This window comes from Entelurus aequoreus, linkage group LG23 (assembly GCF_033978785.1).
Source record: "Entelurus aequoreus isolate RoL-2023_Sb linkage group LG23, RoL_Eaeq_v1.1, whole genome shotgun sequence".
Taxonomy (NCBI): Eukaryota; Metazoa; Chordata; class Actinopteri; order Syngnathiformes; family Syngnathidae; genus Entelurus; species Entelurus aequoreus.
This window is the reverse complement of record NC_084753.1, coordinates 43829501-43855729: the sequence shown is the minus strand read 5'-3', so window position 1 is coordinate 43855729 and position 26229 is coordinate 43829501. Positions and strand designations below refer to the sequence as shown.

At 31.6% G+C, this 26229-nt stretch overlaps 1 protein-coding gene across 3 annotated transcripts in view; it reads left to right on the top strand.

Moving 5' to 3' along the window:
* Positions 1–26229, top strand: part of akap6 (A kinase (PRKA) anchor protein 6) — a 173763-nt gene that overhangs the window by 65632 nt on the left and 81902 nt on the right. For all 3 annotated transcript variants that reach the window (XM_062034641.1, XM_062034642.1, XM_062034643.1), the window contains 2 exons: positions 1229–1325; positions 3690–3883. In XM_062034641.1, coding sequence (XP_061890625.1) covers positions 1229–1325; positions 3690–3883 — 291 coding nt within the window. The remainder of the gene's footprint in view (positions 1–1228; positions 1326–3689; positions 3884–26229) is intronic.

Genomic DNA, 26229 nt, shown 5'->3' with positions numbered 1-26229 from the left:
TTAGCATGCTTGCTTTTTAATCTCATTTCGCCGGTATACGCCTCAGTTAAATCTTTTGTTACTCTTCGTATGTTAAATGTTAGCACGCTAATTTTAGTATGCTAGCTTTTTAAACTAATTTCGCAAGTCTACATTCGAGTCAAATATTTTGTTATTTCAAGTATGCTACATGTTAGCATGCTTGCTTTTTAATCTAATTTGGCAGGTATACACCTCAGTTAAATATTTTGTTACTCTACGCATGTTAACTGTTAGCAGGCTAATTTTAGCATGCTAGCTTTTTCAACTAATTTTACAAGTATACACCCGAGTCAAATATTGGGTTGTTTCAAGTATGCTAAATGTTAGCATGCTAGGTTTTTAATCTCAATTCGCAGGCATACGCCTCAGTTAAATATTTTGTTACTCTATGTATGTTAACTGTTAGCACGCTAGTTTTAGCATGCTCACTTTTAAACCAAATTTTGCAAGTGTACACCTGACTCAATTATTTTGTTATTTCAAGTATGCTACATGTTAGCATACACCTCAGTTAAATCTTGTGTTACTCTACGCATGTTAACTGTTTGCACGCTAATTTTAGCACGGCAGCTTTTTCAACCCATTTTACAGGTATGAACCTCAGTCCAATCTTTTTTTGGTACTTCACGTATATTAGCCGTTAGCATGCTGCCTTTTTAAACTAATTTTGCTGGTATACACTTGAGTCAAGCATGCTAACTTTTAGCATGCTAGCTTATTTTTTTGGGCTAATCTTAGAGGTGTACACCAGTGGTCCCCAACCACCGGGCCGCGGACCGGCCGGGCCGCACAAGAATTAAAAAAAAAAAAAAAAAAAAAAAAAAATTTTTAATTTAAAAAAAAAAAATTAAATCAACATAAAAAACACAATATATGCATTCTATATCAATATAGATCAATACAGCCTGCAGGGATACAGTCCGTAAGCACACATGATTGTATTTATTTATGTAAAAAAAAAATTAAAAAAAAAATACACCCCCCCACACACACACCCCACCGGTCCGTGGGACAAATTTTCAAGCGTTGACCGGTCCGCAGCTACAAAAAGGTTGGGGACCACTGGTGTACACCTCAGAGTCAAATATTTTGGTACTTTACACATACTCACCGTTAGCGTGCTATCTTTTTTAGCACCATTTTTTTTGGTATACACCTTCAAATCAAATATTTTTGTTAAAACGCGTTGTTGTTTTTGTGGTTTCAGACGTTCAAACTAAACGTGGACAGTCATGGTGCCCTCAAAGACCGCATCATGGAGGACGGCACAGCGCTGCTCGCCACCATTCCTGCCCACCAATCGGGTAAACACACCCAATAGTGTTGGTTTTTCGCAACAGACCCCGAGAGGGGTCCTGAAAAGGTCCCAAAGGAACCCAAGTGCTACCAATGATTAAAAGGGGTTGCCCAAAACGTTAGAAATGCACCCAAAAAGGCCCCCAGGCTCTTTGGTCATATTCCAGAACTTTTAGAGCAACGGGACTTTTAGAGCTCAGTTCATTTTGGGGTCTTTTGGGGCCTTTATTGGGAAGATGTTCCTTTTTGGGGTACTTTGGGACCTTCAGGGGCTTTACTAAATACGTACAGTGTATGGACTTTTTATAATAAAACTAGATTGGCCGCAATCTTTTTTGGGAGACTCTTGTTATTTATCTACGAGGTTGAACCTGAATCATTCCAGTCCAAGCGGGAACCTGGGAGACCCCCTAAAGACCCAAGTGGTCCCAAAGTTGAATGGGTTCCCAAAGCCCCCCTAAAATGCCCCAACCATTTCCGGCCGAGTCTTTGGGTAAATGTAGCTATCTTTAGAACACTGGGACTTTTAGGGGGTTGTCTGTTTTGGGGTATTTTGAGACCTTCAGGGTTGTTAGTCCTTTTCTAAGTCCATGGACGTTTTCCCAGTAAAAGTAGATAGACCCCATTCCCTTTTGGGACACTTTTGGTAAAAAGGTGCACCTAAATGTCCCGGGCCCCATTTTATAAGAGCCCCGACCCGCCACAGGAAGTTGTCTTCCCCTTACCCTAATTCGGTTCTCCATGTATCAGAATCAGAATCAGAATGAGCTTTATTGTCATTACGCAGGGTAACGAGATTGACTGGGACCTCTTCCAACAACAGGACCTGGAGACAGCCACAGGAACGGTGCTGGACTACATACAGTTCTGCATCGGGAATGTGACTGTGGAAATCTGTGGTATCTAGGAGGTTCAGATTTAACTCATTGTGGTTCCTACAAAACCCAAGTGGTCCCAATGATTCAGAGGATTGCCCAAAAGTCAGAAATGCACCCGAAAGGACCCAATCCGTACTCTCAGTTATTTTGGAGTGCCAGGCCCCAGACCGTGGAACTGTTTAGGGGTCTTCTGGGACCTGTAAGAGGAAGACTGACCTTTTAGAGCACGGTCTTATAGGGGTAAAATAGTTTTGGAATGCTTGGGGACCTTCAGGCCTGTTTGTCTTTTCCTGGGGTCCGGTAAAAAGTAGATAAACCCCAATCCTTATGGGGACACTAGTAATAAAAAGGTGTGCCTAAAAACCACAGCACCTTTTTGATACATGATAGTGAGAGTCCAGTCCATAGTGGGGCCAGCAGGGGACCATCCCGAGCGGAGACAGGTCAGCAGCGTAGAGACGTCCCCAACCAATGCACCCAAATGGACCCTAACCCTGCCCTTAGATCCTTTGGATGCCATTGGACCTTTAGAACACTGGGACTTTTAGGGGTTTGTCTGTTTTGGGGTATTTTGAGACCTTCAGGGTTGTTAGTCCTTTTCTAAGTCCATGGACGTTTTCCCAGTAAAAGTAGATAGACCCCATTCCCTTTTGGGACACTTTTGGTAAAATGGTGCACCTAAAAGTCCCGGGCCCCATTTTATAAGAGCCCCGACCCGCCACAGGAAGTTGTCTTCCCCTTACCCTAATTCGCTTCTCCATGTATCTAGGAGGTTCAGATTTAACTCATTGTGGTCCCTACAAAACCCAAGTGGTCCCAATGATTCAGAGGATTTCCCAAAAGTCAGAAATGCACCCGAAAGGACCCAATCCGTGCTCTCAGTTATTTTGGAGTTCCAGGCCCCTAGGGGCTTTTGGACCGTGGAACTGTTTAGGGGTCTTCTGGGACCTGTAAGAGGAAGACTGACCTTCTAGAGCACAGTCTTATAGGGGTAAGATAGTTTTGGAATACTTGGGGACCTTCAGGCCTGTTTGTCTTTTCCTGGGGTCCGGTAAAAAGTAGATAAACCCCAATCCTTATGGGGACACTGGTAATAAAAAGGTGTGCCTAAAAACCACAGCGCCTTTTTGATACATGATAGTGAGAGTCCAGTCCATAGTGGGGCCAGCAGGGGACCATCCCGAGCGGAGACAGGTCAGCAGCGCAGAGACGTCCCCAACCGATGCACCCAAATGGACCCTAACCCTGCCCTTAGATCCTTTGGATGCCATTGGACCTTTAGAACACTGGGACTTTTAGGGGTTGGTCCGTTTTGGGGTACTTTGGGACCATGAAACTATTCGGGGAAAGGTGGACCATTATACCTGTTAGTCTTTTCCCGAGTCCATAGATGATTTTCCAGACCAAGTAGAACCAGGCCCGAATCCTGATCACAATGATGTAACTTCAGGTGTTTTTTAGTCCTGACATGGTTTCACCCTGCGGTTCCTCCAGGGCTACGGGAGATCCTCGACATGGTCTCCAGCCAATGGGAGCAGCTCCAGCTCCAGATCCGCCGCCAACACGGCTGGATGCTCCACGCCGTCCGCGGCGTCCGGACCCGTCTGCTCCAACCCGACCAATCAGGAGAGACCCCGGGGGAGCTGACAGCCAATCGGCAGGCGCCGTTTCCAACAGACCAACTGCAGGTAAAATACCCCACCGACTTTTTACTTTGACTGACTTCCTGTTTGGCTACCTTTTATTCTTGTCTGCCCCTCCTTGGCGTCCTTGGTCCTCAGCGAGGCGTCTTCATTTCCCGCTCTTAATGACATGCGTGCATAATTAGTGCGCTTGTCCATACACCACACCCGTGTGAATGAATGAATGTGACCTTGACTGAAGGGCCAATTGCACCGCCAGCATCACACGACGAGAACTCGTAGAATATTTATTAGCAGCAGATCATTACTCCAGATTAAAAAGCAACTCGTATCAATAATTCATCCTCTCATCTTCACTCTCGGCTCAGAGAAGACGTGCACCGACACCACACCACTCCACCTAACGCCGACACAGATGTTTATTGTGGCGGCAACATTTTCAAACCTTACTCCGGCTTCAACGGTAGATTCTAAAAATCTCTAAAAATCTCTAAAATCGCCAAAAATCTGGGTGAATAAAAACATCTAAAAATGTAAGAATTAAAAAAAAAAAATCGAAAAAAGTATAACGATCTGAAAAAATCAATATATAAAATCAAGCTGTAAATCTGATTGAAAATATTAAAAAATCTAAGAAATAAAATTTGCAATGAATTTGAAAAAATGTAAATATCTACAAATAAATAAACAATAAAATAGCTTGATATCTAAGAAAACATAAAGATCTAAAAAAAATTCCAAGAAATAAAATTTGCTAAAAATCTGGAAAGAAAATAAAAAAATCTGAGATTTAATTTAGCTGAAAATCTGAGAAAATGGATCTGAAAATAGCTAAAAATAAAAAAAAAATAAAAAAATTCTCTACATTCTAAAAATGAGATCTGACGAAACAAAGCTGAAATCTAAAAAGGACTAAAAATCCACTAATAAAAATATCAAAACATCTCTAAAATCGCCCAAAATCTTGGAGATTAAAAACATCTAAAAATGTAAGAATTAAAAAAAATAATCGAAGAACGTATAACGATCTAAAAAAATCAATATATAAAATCAAGCTGTAAATCTGATTGAAAATATTAAAAAAATCTAAGAAATAAAATTTGCAATGAATTTGAAAAAATGTAAATATCTACAAATAAATAAACAATAAAAAAGCTTAATATCTAAGAAAACATAAAGATCTAAAAAAAATTCCTAGAAATAAAATTTGCTAAAAATCTGGAAAGAAAATAAAAAAATCTGAGATTTAATTTAGCTGAAAATCTGAGAAAATTGATTTGAAAATAGCTAAAAATTAAAAAAAATTAAAAAAATTCTCTACATTCTAAAAATGAGATCTGACGAAACAAAGCTGAAATCTAAAAAGGACTAAAAATCCACTAATAAAAATAGCTAAAAATCTCTAAAATCGCCCAAAATCTGGGAGAATAAAAACATCTAAAAATGTAAGAATTAAAAAAAAAATCGAAGAACGTATAACGATCTAAAAAAATCAATATATAAAATCAAGCGGTAAATCTGATTGAAAATATTAAAAAATCTAAGATACAAAATTTGCAATGAATTTGAAAAAATTTAAATATCTACAAATAAATAAACAATAAAATAGCTAAATATCTAAGAAAACATAAAGACCTAAAACAAAATTCCAAGAAATAACATTTGCTACAAATCTGGAAAGAAAATAAAAAAAATCTGAGATTTAATTTAGCTGAAAATCTGAGAAAATGGATCTGAAAATAGCTAAAAATAAAAAAAAATTAAAAAAATTCTAAAAATTAAATCTGACAAAACAAAGCTGAAATCTAAAAAGGACTAAAAATCTCTAAAATCGCCCAAAATCTGGGATAATCAAAACATCTAAAAATTTAACAATCAAAAAAAATTATCGAAGAACTACAACGATAAAAAAAAATCAATATATAAAATCAAAGCTGTAAATCTGATTGAAAATATTTCAAAATCAAAGAAATAAAATTTGCAATGAATTTGAAAAACTTAAAATATCTACAAATAAATAAACAATATACTAGCTAAACATCTAAGAAAACATAAAGATCTAAAAAAAATTCCAAGAAATAAAATTTGCTACAAATCTGGAAAGAAAATAAAAAAATCTGAGATTTAATTTAGCTGAAAACCTGAGAAAATGGATCCGAAAATAGCTAAAAATAAAAAATAAAACAAATTTCTCTAAATTCTAGAAATGAAATCTGCCGAAACAAAGCTGGAATCTAAAAAGAACTAAAAATCCACTGATAAAAATATGTAAAAATCTCTAAAATCGCCCAAAGTCTGGGAGAATAAAAACATTTAAAAATGTAAGAATAAAAAAAAAATGATCAAAGAACGTATAACGATAAAAGAAAATCAATATATAAAATCAAGCTGTTAATCTGATTGAAAATATTTAAAAATCAAAGAAATACAATTTGCAATGGATTTGAAAAACTTAAAATATCTACAAATAAATAAACAATATACTAGCTAAACATCTAAGAAAACATAAAGATCTAAAAAAAAATTCCATTGAATACAATTTGCTAAAAATCTGGAAAGACAATCTGAAAATCAAAGATTTAAATTAGCTGAAAATCTGAGAAAAAGGATATGAAAATTAAAAATAGCTTAAAAAAATTAAAAATTAAAAGAATTCAAGAAATGAAATCTGCCGAAACAAAGCTGAAATCTAAAAAGAACTAAAAATCTACTGATAAAAATATCTAAAAATCTCTAAAATCGCCCAAAGTCTGGGAGAATAAAAACATTTAAAAATGTAAGAATTAAAAAAAAATAATCAAAGAACGTATAACGATAAAAGAAAATCAATATATAAAATCAAGCTGTAAATTTGATTGAAAATATTTAAAAATCAAAGAAATAAAATTTGTAATGAATTTGAAAAACTTAAAATATCTACAAATAAATAAACAATATAATAGCTAAACATCTAAGAAAACATAAAGATCTAAAAATAATTCCATTGAATACAATTTGCTAAACATCTGGAAAGACAATCTGAAAATCAAAGATTTAAATTAGCTGAAAATCTGAGAAAAAGGATCTGAAAAATTAAAAATAGCTAAAAAAAAATAAAAACAATTCAAAAATTCAAAAAATTCCAGAAATTAAATCTGCCGAAACAAAGCTGAAATCTAAAAAGGACTAAAAATCCACTAATAAAAATAGCTAAAAATCAAAGAAATGAAAGTATTAAAAAATCCCAAAACTATAAATTTCTAAATAATCTGTGAAATATATATTTCAAAAATCCACTACATAAAATGATATAAAACATAATTGATACAAGCAAATAAAAAAAATCAACGGTAGATTCTAAAAATATCTAAAAATCTCTAAAATCGCCAAAAATCTGGGAAAATAGAAACATCTAAAAATGTAAAAATTAAAAAAAAAAAAATCCAAGAAAGTATAACGATAAAAAAAAAAATCTATTTATAAAATCAAGCTGTAAATCTGATTGAAAATATTAAAAAATCAAATAAATAAAATTTGCAATGAATTTGAAAACATTTAAATATCTACAAATAAATAAACAATAAAATAGCTAAATAACTAAGAAAACATAAAGGTCCAAAAAAAATTCCAAGAAATAAAATTTGCTAAAAATCTGGAAAGAAAATGAAAAAAATCAAAGATTTAAATTAGCTGAAAATCTGAGAAAATGGATCTGAAAATAGCTAAAAATTTAAAAAATAAATAAAAATTCTCTAAATTCAAGAAATTAACACATAAAAGTAGAATGGTTGAATACATGTATAGATATATAAATGGTTAATGAATGGATGAATGAACATATGGATAGTCGAATGGATGTATGGACGGATGGACAAATGAATGAATGAATGAATTACTGGATGGAAGTAGATTATTTCAATGAATGGATGGATGGACAGATGGACAGATGAATGAATGAATGAATTACCAGATGGAAGTAGATTATTTCATTGAATGGATGGATGGACAGATGGACAAATGAATGAATGAATGAATTACCGGATGGAAGTAGATTATTGAATGGATGGATGGACAGACGGAAAAATGAATGAATTAATGAATTACCGGATGGAAGTAGATTATTTGATTGAATGGATGGATGGACAGACGTACAATGAATGGATGATGAATGGATTGATAATGGATGCACAAACAAACGAACACACGACCAAGTTAACACATAAAAGTAAAATGGTTGAATACATGGATAGATATATAGATGGTTAATGAATGAATTAATGAATGAACAGATGGATAATTGAATGGATGTATGGACAAATGGACAAATGAATGAATGAATGAATAAATTAACGGATGGAAGTAGATTGGTTGATTGAATGGATGGGTGGACAGACGGACAAATGAATGAATGAACAAATGGCTAGTACAATGAATGGATGATGGATGGATTGATAATGGATGCGCAGACAAACAAACACACGACCAAATGAACACATCTGTTCATTCATTCATTCATTCATCTGTTCATTTGTCAATCCTTTAACTTGCTCATCCAATCATTGCTTTCTTTGTGTGCTCAGCCATCATTCATTCATTTGCTCCTTTGCCATCCACCCGTTCGTCCGTCCGTCTATTCTTATATTCATCAAATCCCCTGAAGAGCAGTAAAAAGCTGCGAAACAGGCTTGCAGGGATGAAACAGCCTCTGTGTTTTTTTTTTCTCCCCTGACCTAACGTACATTCTTTCCATTCATCCGTGAATGGTCCATTCACCCGTTCATTTGGCCAGCCGCTTGGCCGCGGGTGGCTCTGTCGTGTTGGCGTTCTTCCCGCTCCTCTTCGCGGTCACGTGACGTGGGCTTCATGTAAATGTCAGCAAATATCAGAGTGGAGGTGGCGGGATTAGGCGGCGAGCGCCAGATACACTGATAGCGGCAAATATAACGCTCTGACAAGACCACCGGCGCCGGGGATTAGGGGACACACACACACACACACACACACCCGCACACACACACGCACGCACACACACACACACACACACACACACTTTTTGCACAGTGGTATGAGACGACTGCGGTGTGTCGCCGCATTTTAAGGATTTGTTGTGCGTGTGTGAGGATTGTCAAGTGACATCTGTAGTGTTTTGTTGCATATTGAGGATTGTGTGTGTGTGTGTGTGTGTGTGTATGTGTTCTTGTATTCCTCCCCTTCTTGAGACACGAAGAATGAAAAGTATCTTCCATATGAGGAGGTGTGAACAAGTGATGACATAAATCGTGGTCCCAATAACATTGCATGTAATAGAGAGCCAAATACTAGAGTCCGTGAACATTGCTCCAAAGTCAGGATTTTTTGGTATATATATAATATATATATAATATAATGAATATATAATATCAAGTGTGTGTAGGAATTGAAATGTGCCCCCTTTGGCCAAAATTAATTAAAAAAAAAGTAAATATGTATATACAGTATATACATACTGTAATAACTTGAAGTAAATAATTAAAAAACAATTACAAACAAAATATAAAACTTTTTTTTTTCAAACTTTTCTCACAATGTGTTGACTTTTTTCTTATAAAATTGGGAAACGTTTCTGTAATATTGCAATATTTTCTCGTAAAATGATTACCTTTTTAATGTAAAATTATTACCTTTTAATGCAAAATGGTGACATTTGTCATATAAAATTCTGAAATTTATCACAATATTGTACATTTTTTTGTTCTTATAAAATTGTGACTTTTGACGAGTAAAATTACGACTCTTTTCATAAAATTGCTAAAAATGTAAGATTTTTCTTGTAAAATTGCAACTGTTATTGAGTAAAATTCCAATTACAAACAAAACATACAAAAAAAAATTATTGAATTTTTCTCACAATGTGTTGACTTTTTTCTCATAAAATTGGGAAACATTTCTGTAATATTGCAATATTTTCTCGTAAAATTATTACTTTTTTAATGTAAAATTATTACCTTTTAATGCAAAATGGTGACATTTGTCATATACAATTCTGACATTTATCACAATATTGTAAATTTTTTTGTTGTTCTTTTAAAATAGTGACTTTTTTTGAGTAAAATTAGGAGTTTTGTCATCATTTTGCCTAGTAAAATTCCGATTATTATTATAATATTGCCAACAATTTGAAGTTTTCTTATAAAATTGTGACTTTTGTCGAGTAAAATTACGACTCTTTTCATAAAATAGCTAAAAATGTAAGATTTTTCTTGTAAAATTGCGACTGTTATTGAGTAAAATTCCAACTTTTATCATAATATTGCACAAATGTTCAGTTTTTCTTGTAAAATTTTGACTTGCGTTGAGTAAAATTACGACTTTTTTCATTATACTATTATTATACTATTATATAAGTTTTTTTGGGAAATGTTGACCTTTTTCTTGTGAAATTCCAACTCATTTTTCACAACAAGCTTTTTTATATTTGCATAGTATGTATATATTATTAATGTTGTAAATACACTTCTTTATATATCTAGAAAGGCTGGTCCTAAAGAGGGAGGCATTTTTCTCAGGTCCCAAAAAGGAGGGATTTTTCATATTGACTGTGTGTCGCTTTTAAAAGTGCTCCCCCTCTGGTCAACATATGGAATAACAAGTGTGTGTAAGAAATTGAAATGTGCCCCCTTTGGCCAAAATTAATTAAAAAAAAAAGTAAATATGTATATACATTATATACATACTGTAATAACTTGAAGTAAATAATTAAAAAACAATTACAAACAAAACATAAAACTTTTTTTTTTGGAATTTTTCTCACAATGTGTTGACTTTTTTCTTATAAAATTGGGAAACGTTTCTGTAATATTGCAATGTTTTCTCGTAAAATTATTACTTTTTTAATGTAAAATTATTACCTTTTAATGCAAAATAGTGACATTTGTCATGTAAAATTCTGACATTTATCACAATATTGTACATTTTTTTGTTGTTCTTTTAAAATTGTGACTTTTGTCGAGTAAAATTACGACTCTTTTCATAAAATTGCTAAAAATGTAAGATTTTTCTTGTAAAATTGCAACTGTTATTGAGTAAAATTCCAATTACAAACAAAACATACAAAAAAAAATTATTGAATTTTTCTCAGAATGTGTTGACTTTTTTCTTATAAAATTGGGAAACATTTCTGTAATATTGCAATATTTTCTCGTAAAATTATTACTTTTTTAATGTAAAATTATTACCTTTTAATGCAAAATGGTGACATTTGTCATATACAATTCTGACATTTATCACAATATTGTAAATTTTTTTGTTGTTCTTTTAAAATAGTGACTTTTTTTGAGTAAAATTATGAGTTTTGTCATCATTTTGCCTAGTAAAATTCCGATTATTATTATAATATTGCCAAAATTTTGAAGTTTTCTTATAAAATTGTGACTTTTGTCGAGTAAAATTACGACTCTTTTCATAAAATTGCTAAAAATATAAGATTTTTCTTGTAAAATTGCGACTGTTATTGAGTAAAATTCCAACTTTTATCATAATATTGCACAAATGTTCAGTTTTTCTTGTAAAATTTTGACTTGCGTTGAGTAAAATTACGACTTTTTTCATTATACGATTATTAAACTATTATAGAAGTTTTTTTTGGGAAATGTTGACCTTTTTCTTGTGAAATTCCAACTCATTTTTCACAACAAGCTTTTTTTATATTTGCATAGTATGTATATATTATTAATGTTGTAAATACACTTCTTTATATATCTAGAAAGGCTGGTCCTAAAGAGGGAGGCATTGTTCTCAGGTCCCAAAAAGGAGGGATTTTTCACATTGACTGTGTGTCACTTTTAAAAGTGCTACCCCTCTGGTCAACATATGAAATAACAAGTGTGTGTCAAAAAAGTGAAGTGCTCCCCCTCTGGCCAACATATATAATATCAAGTGTGTGTAGGAATTGAAATGTGCCCCCTTTGGCCAAAATTAATTTAAAAAAAAGTATATACAGTATATACATACTGTAATAACTTGAAGTAAATAATTAAAAAACAATTACAAACAAAACATAAAACATTTTTTTTTAAATTTTTCTCACAATGTGTTGACTTTTTTCTTATAAAATTGGGAAACATTTCTGTAATATTGCAATATTTTCTCGTAAAATTATTACTTTTTTAATGTAAAATTATTACTTTTTAATGCAAAATGGTGACATTTGTCATATAAAATTCTGACATTTATCACAATATTGTACATTTTTTTGTTGTTCTTATAAAATTGTGACTTTTGTCGAGTAAAATCACGACTCTTTTCATAAAATTGCTAAAAATGTAAGATTTTTCTTGTAAAATTGCGACAGTTATTGAGTAACATTCCAATTACAAACAAAACATACAAAAAAAAATTATTGAATTTTTCTCACAATGTGTTGACTTTTTTCTTATAAAATTGGGAAACGTTTCTGGAATATTGCAATATTTTCTCGTAAAATTATTACTTTTTTAATGTAAAATTATTACCTTTTTAATGCAAAGTGGTGACATTTGTCATATAAAATTCTGACATTCATCACAATATTGTAAATTTTTTTGTTGTTCTTATAAAATTGTGACTATTGTCGAGTAAAATTACGACTCTTTTCATAAAATTGCTAAAAATGTAAGATTTTTCTTGTAAAATAGCGACTGTTATTGAGTAAAATTCCAATTACAAACAAAACATACAAAAAAAAATTATTGAATTTTTCCCACAATGTGTTGACTTTTTTCTTATAAAATTGGGAAACGTTTCTGTAATATTGAAATATTTTCTCGTAAAATTATTACTTTTTTAACGTAAAATTATTACTTTTTAATGCAAAATGGTAACATTTGTCATATAAAATTTGGACTTTTATCACAATATTGTACATTTTTTTGTTGTTCTTTTAAAATAGTGACTTTTTTTGAGTAAAACTATGAGTTTTGTCAAGTAAAATTCCGATTATTTTGAAGTTTTCTTATAAAATTGTCACTTTTGTCGAGTAAAATTACAACTCTTTTCATAAAATTGCTAAAAATGTAAGATGTTTCTTGTAAAATTGCGACTGTTATTGAGTAAAATTCCAACTTTTATCATAATATTGCACAAATGTTCAGTTTTTCTTGTAAAATTTTGACTTGCGTTGAGTAAAATTACGACTTTTTTCATTATACTATTATTATACTATTATAGAAGTTTTTTTTGGGAAATTCCAACTAATTTTTCACAACAAGATTTTTTATATTAGCATAGTATGTATATATTATTAATGTTGTAAATACACTTCTTTATATATCTAGAAAGGCTGGTCCTAAAGAGGGAGGCATCATTTGGAGGTCTCAAGAAGGTGACAAATACAAGTGTGTGTGTGTGTGTGTGTGTGTGTGTGTGTGTGTGTGTGTGTGTGTGTGTGTGTGTGTGTGTGTGTGTGTGTGTGTGTGTGTGTGTGTGTGTGTGTCAAGAGCGCACACGAGAGGAGAGGCAGAGAGGTGTTTAATACGAGTGCGAAAGCAGTGTAATATTTAACAGCTTAGTGGGATTTGTCTGTCGCATTACACACACACAGACACACACACAGACACACACACACACGCACACACACACACGGAGACGGAGGATAGACGGGGTGCTCTGCTGCAGAGATGGAATCTTTCTCGCCGGTTTCATCACTCAGACGTCATTAAAGCGTCTCATGTTTGACACCAAGAACACCAAGAATATCCTCCTTCCCATCTTCCGCACCGCACACACGGAAAGTACACACTTTGTACTCGCGCCGTGACACCAAACACGCCACCGCCGTGTCCGACCCCGTGAAAGTAGCGTCGTTGACTCGACCCCAACCCGTCCGTTTCCCGTCCCGCAGGACTCGATCCTTGATGGTTGTTCCCCCCCCCCATTGAAAGGTACCAGGTAGTATCTGTTAGCATACGACATCATCGCTTACTCTTTCGGTCTTATCGAGGAAAAAAACGCCGTCACTCACTTGATGAGGCAAAAACTGGCCCAGACACACTTTATCTCGGTAAATATGATAACTTGTCTGCTATCAAACTCATCTCAACATGCACACACACACACCCACACACACACACATCCACGTAGGTGATGTCACACTGTTTAAACATTACACACTTGTAATGTGTGTGTGTGTGTGTGTGTGTGTAGACAGAGAGCAGCAAATATTAAGGTAAAAGGTGATAAGTGACTCCCTAGGTAGTGCTTCACATAGCTTCAGCTCACCTAAATTGTGTGTGTGCGTGTGTGTGTGCGTGCGTGTGTGTGTGTGTTTCTTATCAGTGTAGCTGGTGGAGACAGCTTGTTGGCCTAAGGCTTCTATTTCACCTCACAGACCACAAAGAGCTGTGTTTTGTGTGTGTGTGTGTGTGTGTGTGTGTGTGTGTGTGTGTGTGTGTGTGTGTGTGTGTGTGTGTGTGTGTGTGTGTGTGTGTGTGTGTGTGTGTGTGTGTGTGTGTGTGTGTGTGTGTGTGTGTGTGTGTGTGTGTGTGTGTGTCAGGTGGGGGTGGATGAAGGTGAAGAGGGAAAGAAAAAAGAAAAAAAAGGCACAAGCAGAAATCAAAGTGTGTTTGCCAAAACGAAGCATATTAGCATTAGCGCGTATTAGCACTTAGCTGCTTTTAGCATAGATGCTCATTTCTCAGGTTCACGGAGGAGGAAGAGGAGGTTGCCATGCAGCGCCTTTTGTTACACTTTGAAACAAACGGACAAAAATTACCGCCTGGAACATTGTCATGATTGAAGGCTGACACGCACAGCTGAAATGCGTCCGTGGTTGATTGTGCCAATGAAAACAGGCCATATGTGCTGTGTGGTGTGACCGCATAAACAAAGTTCTTGTCTCCCGTGCGTTTTTGATGATTATTATACGGTGCCGTTTAAATGGTGGTTTCTTTTATTAATTGAGTATTCTATCGACTAAATCATATTTTTGCTTAATTAAGGTTTAATTATGCATGTTAAGATGTGCCCTCAATTATTACGTTTGGCCTATTTGTCTTTTATTTCCTGAACGCCTGTTTTCATTATTAGCGCGTATTAGCACTATTAGCTGCTTTTGGCATGGATGCTAATTTGTCATGAACTCCGTCTCATCCATGAGGTTCACGGAGGAGGAAGATTATGGTCCCTAGTTGCGTCATGAGAACTGTATCAGTTGTGTAACTCGTTGTAATCAACATTACAAGTTATGAACTTGGGTGTGTTGTTTATAGTTTGTGTGTTCAAAAACGTAAGTTGAAATTGCAGTAATTTTTTTTTTTCATTTAAAAAAAAACAACACTTTTTTCCTCATATTTTTTCACAAAAATAAAATTTTTTCATAAAGTAATGCTTTTTTTAGTTAAAATTGCGATATATTTTTAATAAAATGTTTTAAATTTTTTTTTCATATTTTGTCATAAAACTATACATTTTTCACAAAGTAACGCTTTTTCAGTTAAAATTGCAGTTTTTTTTTTTTTCATTTAAATAAACAACAACACTTTTTTCCTCATATTTTTTCACAAAAATATAATTTTTTCACAACGTAATGCAATTTTAAAGTTAAAATTGTGATATTGTTTTTCATGAAAAATTCCCTTTTTTCCTAATTTTGTAACACAAATGTACATTTTTCACAAAGTAATGCTTTTTCAGTTAAAATTGCAGTATCTTTTAATAAAAAAAAATAATTTTTGCCTCATATTTTGTCACAAAAATATAAATTTTTCACAAAGTAATGCTTTTTTAAAGGTAAAATTGCAGTATTTTCTAAAATAAAAATGTTATTTTTTCCCACAGTTTGTCACAAAAATAAATTTGTTTCACAAAACTACGCTTTGAGTTAAAATTGCAGTATTTTTTTTCATGGAAAAATCACTTTTTTCCTCATTTTGTCACAAAAAGATAAATTTTTCACAGAGATGCTTTTTTTAGTTAAAATTGCGATATATTTTTAATATTTTTTTTTTTTCATATTTTGTCATAAAACTATACATTTTTCACAAAGTAATGCTTTTTCAGTTGAAATTGCAGTATTTTTTTTTTTCATTTAAAAAAAAACACTTTTTTTTTTACAAAAATATATTTTTTTCACAAAAATATAATTTTTTCACAAATATAATTTTTTCACAAAGTAATGCAATGTGATATTTTTTTAATGAAAAATTCATTTTTTTCCTAATTTTGTAACACAAATATACATTTTTCACAGAGTAATGCTTTTTCAGTTAAAATTGCAGTATTTTTTTCATTTAAAAAATGACTTTTTTCCTCATATTTTGTCATAAAACTATAAATTTTTCACAAAGTAATGCTTTTTCAGTTGAAATTGCAGTAATTTTTTTTTTTCATTTAAAAAAAACAACCCACTTTTTTCCTCATATTTTTTCACAAAAATATAATTTTTTCACAAAAATATAATTTTTTCACAAAAATATAATTTTTTCACAAAAATATAATTTTTTCCACAAAGTAATGCAATTTTAAAGTTAAAATTGTGATATTGTTTTTCATGAAAAATTCCCTTTTTTCCTAATTTTGTAACACAAATGTACATTTTTCACAAAGTAATGCTTTTTCAGTTAAAATTGCAGTATTTTTTAATTAAAATAATGAATTTTTTCCTCCAAAAATATAAATTTTTCACAAAGTAATGCATTTAAAGGTAAAATTGCAGTATTTTCTAAAATAAAAATGTTATTTTTTCCCACAGTTTGTCACAAAAATAAATTTGTTTCACAAAACTATGCTTTTTGAGTTAAAATTGCAGTATTTTTTTCATGAAGAAATAACTTTTTTCCTCATTTTGTCACAAAAAGATAAAATTTTTACAAAGAAATGCTTTTTTTAGTTAAAATTGCGATATATTTTTAATAAAAATGTATTTTATTTTTTTTCATATTTTGTCATAAAACTATACATTTTTCACAAAGTAATGCTTTTTCAGTTGAAATTGCAGTAATTTTTTTTTTTTTCATTTAAAAAAAACAACACTTTTTTCCTCAAAATTTTTCACAAAAATATAATTTTTTCACAAAAATATAATTTTTTCACAAAGTGATGCAATTTTAAAGTTAAAATTGTGATATTTTTTTCATGAAAAATTCATTTTTTGCCTAATTTCGTAACACAATGTACATTTTTCACAGAGTAATGCTTTTTCAGTTAAAATTGCAGTATTTTTTTCATTTAAAAAATGATTTTTTTCCTCATATTTTGTCACAAAAATATACATTTTTCACAAAGTAATGCTTTTTTAAAGCTAAAATTGCAGTATTTTCTAAAATAAAAATGTTTATTTTTTCCCATAGTTTGTCACAAAAATAAATTTGTTTCACAAAACTATGCTTTTTGAGTTAAAAATGCAGTATTTTTTTCATGAAAAAATCACTTTTTTCCTCATTTTGTCACAAAAAGATACATTTTTCACAAAGAAATGCTTTTTTTAGTTAAAATTGCGATATATTTTTAATGAAAATGTTTTTTTTTTTTTTTTTCATATTTTGTCATAAAACTATACATTTTTCACAAAGTAATGCTTTTTCAGTTGAAATTGCAGTAATTTATTTTTTTTTTCATTTAAAAAAAATAAATCCCTTTTTTCCTCATTTTTTCACAAAAATATAATTTTTCCAGAAAGTAATGCAATTTTAAAGTTAAAATTGTGATATTTTTTTTCCATGAAAAATTCATTTTTTTCCCAATTTTGTAACACAAATGTACATTTTTCACAGAGTAATGCTTTTTCAGTTAAAATTGCAGTATTTTTTTCATTTAAAAAATGACTTTTTTCCTCATATTTTGTCGCAAAAATATACATTTTTCACAAAGTAATGCTTTTTTAAAGGTACAATTGCAGTATTTCCTAAATTAAAAATGTTATTTTTTCCCATAGTTTGTCACAAAAATAAATTTGTTTCACAAAACTATGCTTTTTGAATTTGCAGTATTTTTTTCATGAAAAAGTCACTTTTTTCCTCATTTTGTCACAAAAAGATACATTTTTCATAAAGTAATGCTTTTTTTAGTTAAAATTGCGCTATATTTTTAATACAATTTTTTTTTCATATTTTGTCTTAAAACTATACATTTTTCACAAAGTAATGCTTTTTCAGTTAAAATTGCAGTTTTTTGTTTTTTTTCACTTAAAAAAAAAATCACTTTTTTTTTCACAAAGTAATGCAATTTTAAAGTTAAAATTGTGATTTTTTTTTCATGAAAAATTCCCTTTTTTCCTCATTTTTTCACACAAATGTAAATTTTTCACAAAGTAATGCTTTTTCAGTTAAAATTGCAGTATATTTTTCATTAAAAAAATGACTTTTTTCCTCATATTTTGTCACAACAATATACATTTTTCACAAAGTAATGCTTTTTTAAAGCTAAAATTGCAGTATTTTCTAAAATAAAAGTGTCATTTTTTCCCATAGTTTGTCACAAAAATAAAAATGTTTTCACAAACTTAAAATTGCAGTATTTTCTTTATGAAAAATTCACTTTTTTCCTCATATTTTTAAGTAATGCTTTCTTTAGTTAAAATTGCGGTACCGGGGGCGCCATAGAGCCATGTCGTCCACACAAAGGGGGCGGAGCTTTGTGCATTTTTACAACACGTGTGTCAAATGAGGGAAATATGGCCGTCTTGTCTCGTGGTCAATTTTTCTGAAATATTTGTGTAGAAAGCGTCCCGCACAGTGACCCCGCCCCCCCCCGTCAGATGAAATATGCAAATAAGGTGAGAAATAATTAAGGCTGTGTTCCGTGGCTGGTGGCAGGTATTAACATGCCAAAGCTCTCCAGAATGTCATTTACAAAGTGAATTATAAAAATTGAGATTGGGAGAAAGAGGGCGCTCTTTGTGCGTGTTTGCTGGCGGCGGCGTGACACGTTTAATGCGCTCCGAGAGCTAGCAACTTGATAGCGGGCGCTGAGCTCTCTCTGTCTGCTTTCCTCCTTCAACCCCCCTGATATTTCCCCAAGTTTTAATTAGGTAAACGGGAAAAAGAGTTTTCCCGTTAAACACGGCGACAGTTTGATGAAAGCTGTCGTCGAGTTAACGAGAGTCAGCGCGTGACGCCGCGATGAAAGTTTACATATTCTTGATTTTTAATTGAAACTTTTTAATCAAGGGAGTCACCACTTCCTGTTTGTACAGCTTCCTCCTTTCCCCCCATGGACACTAAGTTGCCAACTGTAGTATTCACTAACTGACTGCTTTTTTGGAATATCGTAAGTGGTTACTAGTCAGGAAGTAACATTGTCAAGCTGTTGTTGTCATGGAGTCGCCACAGGCGCTTGAGGACGGACCTCACATGCGCTGTAGCTGGCTGTGGAAGGTGAAGGACCTCGTCAAGAGGTGCCGACTAGAGCTGCAGCTATACAAGATTTTAGTAAGCCAGTATTCTAGCCAATAAATCAGAGTTTTGCTTAATTAAGGTTTAATTATACATGTTTTTAAAGTTAAAATTTTGGTATATTTTTCCATAAAAAATTTGTTTTTTTCCTCATATTTTGTCATGCAACTATACATTTTTCACCAAGTAATGCTTTTTCAGTTAAAATTGGAGTATATTTTTCATTTAAAAAAAACCCACTTTTTTCCTCATATTTTTTCATAAAAATAAATTTTTTTCACAAAGTAATGCAATTTTAAAGTTAAAATTGAGGTATTTTTTTCATGAAAAAAATCCCTTTTTTCTTCATATTTTGTCACAAAAATGTATATTTTTCACAAATTAATGCTTTTTCAAAGTTAAAATTGTGGTATTTTTTTCCCATAAAAATGTAGTTTTTTCCTCATATTGTGTCATAAAACTATACATTTTTCACAAAGTTATGCTTTTTCAGTTAACATTGCAGTATTTTTTTCATTTTAAAAAAATCACTTTTTCCCTCATATTTTGTCACAAAAATATGTTTTTCACAAAGTAATGCTATTTTAAAGTTAAAATTGTGGTAATTTTTTCCATAAAAATGTAGTTTTTTCTTCATATTTTGTCATAAAACTATACATTTTTCACAAATAAATGCAATATTAAAGTTAAAAATGTGGTATTTTTTTCATGAAAAAAATCCCTTTTTTCCTCATATTTTGTCACAAAAATGTATATTTTTCACAAATTAATGCTTTTTTAAAGGTAAAATTGTGGTATTTTTTTCCCCATAAAAATGTAGTTTTTTCCTCATATTGTGTCCGTCAGTCTACCCCAGGGCAGCTGTGGCTACGAAAGTAGCTTACCACCACCAGGTGTGAATGAATGATGGGTTCTCAGTTCTCTGTGAAGCGCTTTGAGTGTCTAGAAAAGCGCTATATAAATCTAATCCATTAATCCATTACAAAAAAAATCACTTTTTTTCTCATATTTTTTCATAAAATGTACATTTTTCACAAGGTAATGCAATTTTAAAGTTAAAATTGTGGTATTTTTTACATGAAAAAATCCCTCTTTTCTTCATATTTTGTCACAAAAATGTATATTTTTCACAAATTAATGCTTTTTTAAAAGTAAAATTGTGGTATTTTTTCCCCCATAAAAATGTACTTTTTTCCTCATATTGTGTCATAAAAGTAAACATTTTTCACAAAGTTAGGCTTTTTTAAAGCTAAAATTGCAGTATTTTCTAAAATAAAAATTAAATTTTTTTCCCATAGTTTGTCACAAAAATAAACTTGTTTCACAAAACTGGGCTTTTTCAGTTAAAATTGCAGTATTTTTTTCATGAAGAATTCATTTTTTCCTCCTTTTGTCACAAAAAGATACATTTTTCACAAAGTAATGCTTTTTTTTTAGTTAAAATTGCGATACATTTTTTATAATAATGTTAGTTGTTTTTTTTTCATATTTTATCATAAAACTATACACTTTTCACAAAGTAACACTTTTTCAGTTAAAATTGCAGTATTTTTTTTTTTCCATTTAAAAAAAAAAAATCACTTTTTTCCTCATTTTTTCACAAAAATATATTTTTTTCACAAAGTAATGCAATTTTAAAGTTCAAATTGTGATTTTTTTTTCCATGAACAATTCCCTTTTTTTTACTCATTCTGTCACACAATTATACATTTTTCACAAAGTAATGCTTTTTTAAAGCTAAAATTGGTATTTTATAAAATAAAAATGTCATTTTTTCCCATAGTTTGTCACAAAAATAAAACATTTTTCACAAACTTAAAATTGCAAGATTTTCTTCATGAAAAATTTACTTTTTTCCTCATATTTTGTCACAAAAACATAAATTTTTCACAAAGTAATGCTTTTTTAAAGCTAAAATTGCAGTATTTTCTAAAATAAAAATGTAATTTTTTCCCATGGTTTGTCACAAAAATAAACTTGTTTCACAAAACTGGGCTTTTTCAGTTAAAATTGCAGTATTTTTTTCATGGAATTCATTTTTTCCTCCTTTTGTCACAAAAAGATAAATTTTTCACAAAGTAATGCTTTTTTTTAGTTAAAATTGCGATATATTTTTTATAAAAATGTAAGTTATTTTTTCATATTTTGTCATAAAACTATACACTTTTCACAATATAACACTTTTTTAGTTAAAAGTGCAGTATTTTATTTTTTTTTCATTTTAAAAAAATCACTTTTTTCCTCATATTTTTCCACAAAAATATATTTTTTTCACAAAGTAATGCAATTTTAAAGTTCAAATTGTGATATTTTTTTCATGAACAATTCCCTTTTTTTCCTCCTTCTGTCACACAAATATACATTTTTCACAAAGTAATGCTTTTTTAAAGCTAAAATTGGTATTTACTAAAATAAAGATGTAATTTTTTCCCATAGTTTGTCACAAAAATAAAACATTTTTCACAAACTTAAAATTGCAGTATTTTCTTCAAGAAAAATTCACTTTTTTCCTCATATTTTGTGAAAAAAGATACATTTTTCACAAAGTAATGCTATTTTTAGTTAAAATTGCGGTATATTTTTCATAAAAATGTATGTTTTTTTTCATATTTTTTCATTAAACTACATTTTTTTTTTCAGTTAAAATTGCAGTATTTATTTTTTTCATTTGAAAAAAAAAATACTGCAATTTTAACTGAAAAAGCGTTACTTTGTGAAAAATGTAGTTTAATGAAAAAATATGAAAAAAAACATACATTTTTATGAAAAATATACCGCAATTTTAACTAAAAATAGCATTACTTTGTGAAAAATGTATCTTTTTTTCACAAAATATGAGGAAAAAAGTGAATTTTTCATGAAGAAAATACTGCAATTTTAAGTTTCTGAAAATGTTTACATTTTTGTGACAAACTATGGGAAAAAATTACATTTTTATTTTAGTAAATACCAATTTTAGCTTTAAAAAAGCATTACTTTGTGAAAAATATATATTTGTGTGACAAAATATGAGGAAAAAAGTGATTTTTTTTTAAATGAAAAAAATAAATACTGCAATTTTGACTGAAAAAACGTTAGTTTGTGAAAAATGTAGTTTTATGAAAAAAAAAACCATACATTTTTATGAAAAATATACCGCAATTTTAACTAAAAAAAGCATTACTTTGTGAAAAATGTATCTTTTTTGACAAAATATGAGGAAAAAAGTGGTTTTTTTTAATGAAAAAAATTAATACTGCAATTTTAACTGAAAAAGCGTTACTTTGTGAAAAATGTAGTTTAATGAAAAAATATGAAAAAAAACCATACATTTTTATGAAAAATATACCGCAATTTTAACTAAAAATAGCATTACTTTGTGAAAAATGTATCTTTTTGTGACAAAATATGAGGAAAAAAGTGAATTTTTCTTGAAGAAAATACTGCAATTTTAAGTTTGTGAAAAATGTTTTATTTTTGTGACAAACTATGGGAAAAAATTACATCTTTATTTTAGTAAATACCAATTTTAGCTTTAAAAAAGCATCACTTTTTTCCTCATATTTTGTCAAAATAGATAAATTTTTCACAAAGTAATGCTATTTTTAGTTAAAATTGTGGTATATTTTTCATAAAAATGTATGTTTTTTTAATATTTTTTCATAAAACTACATTTTTCACAAACTAATGCTCTTTCAGTTAAAATTGCAGTATTTATTTTTTTCATTTAAAAAAAAAAAATCACTTTTTTCCTCATATTTTGTCACACAAATATATATTTTTCACCAAGTAATGCTTTTTTCAAGTTAAAATTCTGGTATTTTTTTCCATAAAAATGTATTTTTTTCCTCATATTTGGTCACAAAACTACATTTTTCACAAAGTTATGCTCTTTCAGTTAAAATTGCGGTAATTTTGTAAATAAAAATGTCCTTTTTCCCTTCCCAGTATAAAAGAAAAACGGTGCAATTGTTTGTCCAAAAAGTGCATGATGCATGTTTCATAGCAGCCTAGTGGTCTCATTATTGTGCAGAAAAGGGCAGTAAAAGGGCGATAAAAAGGTGTGTTGTCTCCAGCTGAGAGGCGCACTAAATCACGGGCGGATGAGGTCATCCGTCACCCGGCGGCGGACATTTTTACGGGCGGCAGATTGGCGGCGAGGCCTGCTGATGACAAGCAGACAAGCTTGTTATTCACTAGTGCTTCTCACCTTCTTTATCAAAGTGGTTGTTTCCAGCCGCAAAGGAAGAAGAAGTGCGCGCGATGTCGCCCGTGTTTGATATCGGCCTTTCATCCTCGTTATTTGACGCGCCGAGGCGAGGAAATGCAAATGAGCGCCGCTAATTGGCGTCGGAGACGAAAGCGAGGAAAGGCGTTTATGACTTTTTGCAGCGTTAAATGTTCTCCTCCCTGCTGACGGCTTCGCGCTGGCAATGTTTCTGCAACACGTTAGCATTAGCTTGCGTTAGCTTGAAGTTCCACGTTGTCATTGTGGGGAATTGTGTGTAGAATTTTGAGGGGGGGAAACATATGAATTAGACTTGGGAATAATAAGGCTGCAACATAAAAGTAATTACACGTCTTCCACGTGCCTTCCTCTTTTTTTCTCTCCATCCTTGTGTGATCACGTGACCTCTCTGCCGGATGTCAAGGTCACAACCTCGGAGGACAAAATGTCCGCCGGCGTGTAGCGTGATTACACTCTGAATGTTTGTTTACTTTTTGTCCTGCACTTCATCATCCCCCCCCCCCCCCCGACCTCGCCGCCTCACTTGCAGCTCAACGCACCGCTGACCACGTGTGTGTGCGTGTGTGTGTGTGTGTGTGTGTGCGTGTGCGTGTGTGTGTGTGTGTCCACCCTCCATCTGAAACCTTGTTAAGTATTCATTGACAATGATTGCGCGTTGAAAGGAGTTTATTGATGATGATGATGCAGAAAAGAAGGGAAAAAAAGGTGCAAAATAGAAAAAGAAATAAAGAGAGAGAAAAAGGAAAAAGAAGAAGAAACAGGCAAGAGAAAAAAAAAACATGGAAAATGAGGAAGAAAAATTCAGAGTTGAATGATGATGATGATGCAGAAAAGAAGGAAAAAAAGGTGCAAAATAGAAAATTAAATAAAGAGAGAGAAAAAGGAAAAAAGAAAGAAACAGACAAGAAAAAAATAAAAACATGGAAAATGAGGAAGAAAAATTCAGAGTTTAATGATGATGATGATGATGCAGAAAAGAAGAAGAAAAAAGGTGCAAAATAGAAAAAGAAATAAAGAGAGAGAAAAAGGAAAAAGAAGAAGAAGAAACAGACAAGAAAAAAATAAAAAACATGGAAAATGAGGAAGAAAAATTCAGATTTTAATGATGATGATGACGATGATGCAGAAAAGAAGAAGAAAAAAAGGTGCAAAATAGAAAAAGAAATAAAGAGAGAGAAAAAGGAAAAAGAAGAAAAACAAAAAACATGAAAAATTAGGAAGAAAAATTCAGAAGTGTTGGAGAAAAAGAAAAAAGAAGAGACATTTTTTGGGGGGGGGGGAAACAAATTAAAGAAAAATCTGCAGAAGAATGAAAAACAAGAAGAAAGAAAATGTTCATATTTTTAATTTTTTTAAATTTTTTTATTTTTTTAACTTGGGACTGTGGCAGGCGGGATTTTGGGGACCACTGAGATAGACTTTTATCATAATTACATACGATTGTTTTTATCATAATTACATAAGATTGTTTTTATCATAATTACATAAGATTGGGACAAGCGGTAGAAAATGGATGGATGGATGTTGTTTTATCATAATTACATAAGATAATTTTTCATCATAATTACATTTTATTCTTGTCAAATTTCAAACTTTTGTCATAAAATTATGACTTCTTTTTTTTTTTCTACACTTTTTTATTTCTGCTATTTTTTTTTATTTTTTAGCCTTATTTATATATATTTTTCCCATACAAGTGGATTATTTTGTTTCTGGTAAAATTGCATTATTATTTTTAACCATAAAAAAAAACAATTTTTGTCGTACAAGTGGATTTTTCCTGCTAAAATGTCCACATTATTTTCCCTCAGCGTGACGCAAGAACGTGTCCTGAAATGTTTTGAAGTTTTCTGAAAGTCCCAAATGAACTTTGTGCCAATGTTTGTGACACCCTGGATCACATGTCAGCTTCCAGAATGTTCCAGAGTGATGCGCTGCTGGTCTGATGTGGAAAACAAAAAGACGCTTTGTCTTTTTTTTCTGACAGCGAAAATGTTTTTACGAGCGTCGGCATCTGCCACACATGGCACCCCCCACCCCCCTCGCCTCCCCGCCCCCCTTCCCCTACACTTACGCTTCCCGCCGCCGCAGATCAGCCGCCAGGGGATATTGAAAGTGTCAGCGGGGGACGGGGGGAGGGGGAGGGGCGCCAACAGACCAGGAGGCTTTTTATGGCCTCGCTCGGACCGGCACAGAATGATCCCACCGCTGTGTGACACCGCAGAGGAGCGACGATCCCTCTCCTTTTTGCAGCGCCTGTAAAGTGCAAGCTCGCAAGTTGTCATCGGGCGGAAGAATGAGAAGAATGACTTTCCTTTGAGCGATATTGTTGGAATTCTGGGAGTTGTTAGCGGGCTCGTCTTAACGCACACGAGTTTTGAATGACACATGAGGGGAAATGATGGAGAAATTAGGAAGAAATATTGAAAGACAACATTAATTAGAAAACATGAGGAACATTTTGGACAAATGAGTATAAATGACGGAGAAATGAGGAGGAATGAGTGAGAAATCATGAAAAATGATGGAGGAATGAGGAAAATGACAGATTTATGAGGGAACGTTTGAAAAAAAATTAGGAATAATTTGCAAAAATGAGGTAGAAATGTGTGAAAATGACTGACAAAAGAGTGTAAATGACAGAGTCATTTGTAAAAATTGGCAACAAATGACAGAGAAGAGTGAAATGTTGGAAACATTTGAAAAACATGATTACAAAATTATAAAAAATGTCTGAGAATTGAGGAAAAATGACGGGCAAATGAGTATAAATGACTGAAAAAAAAGAAAAATGACGCAGATGATAGAGAATTACAGAAGAAATACTGAAGAATTATGAA